Raw genomic sequence first — 6,220 nt, forward strand, 5'->3', positions numbered from 1 at the left:
AAACTCAACTCTGTTTATTACAAATTTAGGAAATTCTGCTTGCATGGCGCCCTCTTGGGTTTATTCTGTAATTGGAAGACGTCACATATGCTGGCGTGGCGTCGGCACGTAAAAACATCGGTAAGGTACGACGCAAGTACGACCCATTTTGCATCAAGGCAAACTAAACATGACAGATTTGAAGACAGAGTGGCATCTTTAAAATCTCGAAATCAAAACAGTTCCCGCTTAAATTTAAAAACAAAAGAATAGCACGATTGGATTAATTTATTCATTCTTAATTTTAGACATGAATTTCCACAACTAAGCAAATGCCTATTTCTAATTCGAGTCCTCTAACAGCTAAAAGTTGGAGAAGAAAAATATAATCTTGAAGCAAGAGGGTAAATAGATAACTTTTATACATATTCTAAAAGTGGTGCAATGTTTCAACATTTGAATACGTTTTAAACAAGAAAAATATTGAGAAGTCGCTTTTAAATAAAAGCTCTGAACAATAACCTTCCTTATTAAGCTGTTTTAATTCCCAGCTAAAATTGTTTAGAAATTCATGTAGATATCTAAAAATCAGGGATCTAAGTACCGCCGACTGCATCTAGTAATATGTGCCAAATTTGCTGCCTTTAATATTGATCTCTATCTTTATGTCTTGCTCAGAGATCTGTAGTTAATGTTTCCACATCCACAAACATTTAGGGACCATTTTAAATGTCATTAACTTAAGTTAGCAATTTCTGGTCCTTGTCAAAACAGTTTGTGTGCCTTAAAAGGTGTTGTTTAAGACAGCATTTGATATGTGTCTCATAATCGCAATGCGCACACTTAAAATCTTTAGAAACTTTATGTTTTAAAAGGTGTCGTCTTAAGCGATATTTCTCATTTGTTTTGTAATGACAAGTAGCACATTTAAAACTTTTAGAATCGGTATGTCTTAAAACGTGTCGATTTAAGGAGTATTTGTTATTTGTCTGGTAATTACAATTAGCACATTTAAAATAGTTAGAATCGGTATGTATTAAAAGGTGTCCTTTAAGATGTAGTTTATTATTTGTTATATAATCACAATGAGCACATTTAAAATCCTTAGAATTGGTATGATTTAAAACGTGTTGCTTAAAGTAGTATTTGTTACTTGTTTGGTATTCACAATTTGCACATTTAAAATCTTTAGAAGCCGTATGTTTTATAAGGTGTCGCTTTAAGCGGTAATTTTCATTTGTCTTGTAATCACACTGTTCACATTTAAAATCTTTAGAATCGATATGTTTTAAAAGGTGGCGTTTAAAGTAGCGTTTGTTATTTGTCTCGTAATTACAGTTGGTACATTTAAAATCTTTCGAATCAGTATATTTTAACATGTGTTCTTTAAAGTGGTATTTGTGATTAGTCTTGTAGTTACAATTGGCACATTTGAAAACTTTCGAATCTGTATGTTTTAAAAGATGTCGCTTTAAGCGGTATTTCTCATTTGTCTCGTAACCACAATAAGCACATTTAAAATCTTTAGAACTGGTATGATTTAAAACGTGTTGCTTAAAGTAGTATTTGTCATTAGTTGCGAAATTACAATTACCACATTTAAAACCTTTAGAATCGGTATGTTTTAAAAGGTGTCGTTTAAAACAGTATTTGTTGTTTGTCTCGTAACCACAATTAGCACATTTAAATTCTTTAGAATCGATATGGTTTAAAAGGTGTCGTTTAAAGCAATATTTATGATTTGTTCTGTAATCACAATGAGCACATTTAAGGTCTTTAGAATCGTTATGACATAAAATGTGTTGTTTAAAGCAGTACTTGTTACTGGTGTTGTAGTCACAATTAGCACATTTAAAAACGTTAGAATCATTATGTGTTAAAAGGTGTTGTTTGAAGTGGTATTTGTTATTCGTCTTGTAATCACAATGGACGCATTTGAACTCTTTAGAATCGCTATGTTTCAAGAAGTGTTGTATAAGATATCGTTTATTATTTGTTTCGTAATCACAATGAACACATTTAAAATCTTTAGACTCTGTATGTTTTAAAAGGTGTTGTTTAAAGAGATATTTGTTATTGGTCTTGTAATCACAATGAGCACATTTGAAGTCTTTAGAATTGTTATGTCTTAAAAGGTGTTGCTTAAAGTGGTATTTGTTATTTGTCTTGTAATCACAATGAGCACATTTAAAATCTTTAGAGTCGATATGTTTTAAAAGGTGTTGTTTAAAGTTATATTTGTTATTTGTCTTGTAATCACAATTAGCACACTTAAAATTTTTAAAATCGGTATATTTCAACAAGTGTCTTTTAAAGTGATATTTGTTATTTGTCTCATAATCGCAATTGGTGCATTTAAAATCTTTAGAATCGGTATGTTTTAAAAGATGTTGTTTAAGACAGTGTTTGTTATTTGTCTTGTAATCACAATTAGCACATTTAAATTCTTTATGTTTAAAAAGGTGTCGTTCAAAGTGGTATTTGTTACTTGTCTTGTAATCACAATTATCACATTGTAGCGCATTACGTTTGTGTGTTAAAATGTGCCGTAGAAGCCGTTGTTTATTCTTTGTTCCATAATCACAATGAACACAGTTCAAGACTTCTGAAACATTATGCTTTAAAATATGTTGTTAAACCTGCAGCTTACTATTTGTCGTCTGTTGACCGAAGTCACATTCAAAATCGTTGGCAATTTCAGTTTTAATATTCCATCTACAATCGGTTTGGGGTTTTACTTCATTATCAAGCACTTTGGAACACTGTGCAGCAACTGCATTTTCGTCCTTTATTACAGCCAATGCTTCGTTGTTTACTAAAACATTTCCTTGGAGATCGGAATGGATTTCTTCTTCATGTTTTGGTTCGATTTTAATTAGTGATACGTGATCATTTCCATCCATATCTAACATCAATAACGTAATCAAGAAATGTGTATATAAAAAAAGTTTACCAAATCCTAATGACCATACAGTTAAATCACTTCAATTAACAACAAATAACAAAAGAAAACTGGAATTATAACAACTGTTTTATGAGGTGTACCTGATGTTTATCTTCTGAATCAGGTTCCTATACAAATAAACTTCAAGATACCACATAATATTTAAATTATAGGGCTACAAACTTTTAATAATCCAGTCCATTTCTTCTAGGTTATAATGCATGCAAAATCTTTCCTTCTCTAATTGCAAAATTTGTTTTCTTCTAGTGATTTAAGTGAACTGATTTTTGTGAATTTCTAACTCACCAGAAACGAATACGCCTTAAAACAACACAAATCTCTTACCAGTCATCGCCCATCACAAACTCCTGGCTGTAGCTCAAGCACCGGTTTAAAGTATGGTTCATAGCGTCTCACTTCCATTGGCGGAGCGATGAGTTTTATTTTATACTGTATCCCCCAATTAGATGGTAAGTCAACACATGCATCTGCCTATACAGTCCTAGCATATTAAATTTGAGACATATTGATACTTACAGGTCGTGAAAGCAGTCGTTAAAACAGGTTAAAGGCTTTAAATTGGGTTCCTCTAGAACCGTTAAGAGTACGTACGTATAAACGACTTTCAAGTCTTGTAGCACCTCACCTTCTAAGTCTATAAGCAGAATTTTTAAAGATCTTTAAGGGGGTTCAATAAAGCCCTAAAGTTACCAAGAGTCTTAAAGTTCCTGTTTTTAATAACTTTAAAACCCTCGGTGAATTTAGTATTTTACCCAATCAGAGATTGGCAGTGGCCATTAAGCCCGCTTGACATGGAGCAATAAAAATTGCAATTGCATGCAAGTTGCAAGAAAAATTGCGAAAGGCATGCGCAGTTCAAAGCCAGCTGATCAATTGCTGCAAGAGACTTGCATGCAATTTTTATAGGACCGGTGCTATTTTTCTTGCATGAATCGTGCAATTCTAGGGATAAATCTAGTTGTTTTTGTGTCACCAACCTAGTAAAATACAGCGGCGGCAACTATGATGCTGAGAGACGCACTCATTACTTGTTTTTATTAATCTTATTTATTCTTGTAATTTTCACGTTTCTTCAAGCAATCAAAATTTAATTTTCATTTGAGGTTAACTACTTTGTTGACAAATCCATATGTTTCTTCTGTTGGCAGACATGTGGCAATTGAAATAGAATTGCACCATGTCAAATAACCATGCAATGCTTATTGCATGCAAGGATTTGACCTTGCAATTTCTTTCTGCAAGTTCTTGCGCGTTGTATTGCTCCATGTCAAGCGGCCTTTAAAGACTAAACCACTCTTTGAATGCAGTCAATGATCTTAACCTCACTTTTAATTATTTAAGTGTTCTCTTGATGGTTGTTGTGAATGGTAACGAAATAAGCATTCCTCGAAGTGCTTGTGTTGTTGTATTATAGTGAAATAATTGACTCAACAACTAGCTATACATTCGGACCCCCTTAAAATAATGTCGATCAATGGTGGCTCTGTAGTCGTCAAAATTGAACCCAAACAAGAAGACGAAGGAAGTTCAAGTATCGAAATCCTAAGCAATCAAGTTTCCACGACGGTAAAAGATGAGCCGAACCCCGAATATTCTAAATTCGTGGTGTACGACGAACAAGATATTAAGCCTGAAACTTCGAAGGTTGTCGTGATTGAACGACACCTTTCACCGCGTCAAGCTGCCAAAGATTTAAAATGTGCTACCTGCGGTTACGTGACGAATAATCCACAGCTCTTTAAAGGGCATATTCTAACACATCAGGGTAGGAAAGATTTCAAATGTAATCATTGTGAATACGCCGCAATTAGTAAGTCTTACTTGAAGCGACACCTCGTAAAACATAAGCCCGTTAAAGATTTCGTTTGTGACCATTGCAGTTATGCTACGGTTGATAAGTACTACCTGAAACGACACCTCCTAACCCACAAAGTTGTTAAGGAGTTTAAGTGTGCGAGTTGTGATTACGCAACAAGTAACCAGCGTTCCTTGAATCGACACCTGTTACGACATAAAGTTATCAAGGATTTCGTATGCGATTACTGCGATTATGCGACAGGTGATAAGTATTACTTGAAACGGCACCTTTTAATACACAAAGATGCTAAAGATTATAAATGTGCAAACTGTTATTATGCAACGAATATTAGAGGGCACTTCAACGAACACCTCCTAACACATAAAGCCGCCAAAGAGTTTAAATGTCACACTTGCGAGTACGCGACGAATAATAAACGGCTTTTTAAAGACCATCTCTTGGTACACAACGTTGCCAAAGAAATTAAATGTGACCAGTGTGATTACGCAACAAATAACAAACAGCTTTTTAAAGATCACTATGTCGTGCACAATGTTTCGAAGGATTTTAAATGTGGCGAGTGTAATTATGCATCGAGTAGTAAGCGTGCTTTAAAAGCACACCGCTTGACTCACAAAACTACCAAAGACTTTAAATGTAAAGATTGTGATTACGAGACGAATATTAAAGACCTTTTCAGAAGACACAGCCAAATACATAAAGCTACGAAAGATTTTAAATGTGACAGGTGTGAGTATGCAACGAAAAATAAGTACTACCTGAAACGGCACGTTCTAAAACACAAAGTTACAAAGGATTTTTTATGTAGCTATTGCAATTTCGCCACAGTCGATCAGAGTTACCTAAACCAACACCTGCTAACACACAAAGTCACGAAAATTTTTAAATGTGCACATTGCGATTACGGAACGAATAGCAAATCGCATCTAAAAGAACACCTGCTAATACATAAGGCTTCAAAGGATTTTAAATGTGACCAGTGTGATTATGCGTCGAATAATAGGCAACTCTTTAAAATGCATCTCTTAACACATAAGGCTTTGAAAGATTTTAAGTGCGACGAGTGCAATTATGCGACAAATAATAAGCATCTTTTTAAAACGCACGTGTCGATACATAAAGTTACAAAGGATTTTAAATGTGGCGAGTGCGAGTATGCAACGAATAATAAGCAACTTTATAAAATACACCTCTTGAAACATAATGTTTCAGCATTTTAATGTTATACTGCGCTAGTATTAAATAATGTGTTATTATCTAAGTATGTACTGTAACAAACTGTAATACACAATGTTTTTTTTTTATTTAGGCCAGTAGAAGACACTACGGATTTCAGTCGAAACATACATACAGCATTGGCATGGTGAGCACTGAAATTCGTTAGAAGACTCTCTAAAGCTTTGGCTCCTTTCTATAGCTTTGGAGAGCGTTCGAAGCCCATTCACAGCTTTTCGGGT

General features: G+C 34.1%; 2 protein-coding genes across 7 annotated transcripts; one reads left to right on the forward strand and one right to left on the reverse strand.

Moving 5' to 3' along the window:
- Positions 1–253: 253 nt before the first annotated feature.
- LOC116179796 (oocyte zinc finger protein XlCOF6-like) lies at positions 254–3,490 on the reverse strand. Of its 6 annotated transcripts, none has more exons than XM_031499642.1 (4): positions 3,461–3,490; positions 3,269–3,411; positions 2,630–2,884; positions 254–2,584 (listed from the first exon to the last, which is right to left on the reverse strand). In XM_031499642.1, the coding sequence occupies exons 2-4, from the start codon at positions 3,273–3,275 to the stop codon at positions 720–722; spliced, it is 2,127 nt and encodes a 708-aa protein (XP_031355502.1). In that variant the 5' UTR covers positions 3,276–3,411; positions 3,461–3,490; the 3' UTR covers positions 254–719. The 6 variants fall into 6 exon arrangements, with proteins under 6 accessions (XP_031355502.1, XP_031355503.1, XP_031355505.1 ...); XM_031499643.1 differs by having other exon boundaries at positions 3,230–3,411; XM_031499645.1 differs by lacking the exons at positions 3,269–3,411; positions 3,461–3,490 and adding exons at positions 3,025–3,051; positions 3,107–3,214.
- A 678-nt stretch (positions 3,491–4,168) lies between these two features.
- Positions 4,169–5,990, forward strand: LOC116178792 (gastrula zinc finger protein XlCGF46.1-like). The gene has a single exon (XM_031498407.1). It carries the CDS (start codon positions 4,409–4,411, stop codon positions 5,981–5,983), a length of 1,575 nt encoding a protein of 524 aa, XP_031354267.1. The 5' UTR covers positions 4,169–4,408; the 3' UTR covers positions 5,984–5,990.
- The last annotated feature ends 230 nt before the right edge of the window (positions 5,991–6,220 follow it).

The sequence above is a fragment of the Photinus pyralis genome, unplaced genomic scaffold (assembly GCF_008802855.1).
Source record: "Photinus pyralis isolate 1611_PpyrPB1 unplaced genomic scaffold, Ppyr1.3 Ppyr1.4_LG8, whole genome shotgun sequence".
In the NCBI taxonomy this organism is placed as follows: domain Eukaryota; kingdom Metazoa; phylum Arthropoda; class Insecta; order Coleoptera; family Lampyridae; genus Photinus; species Photinus pyralis.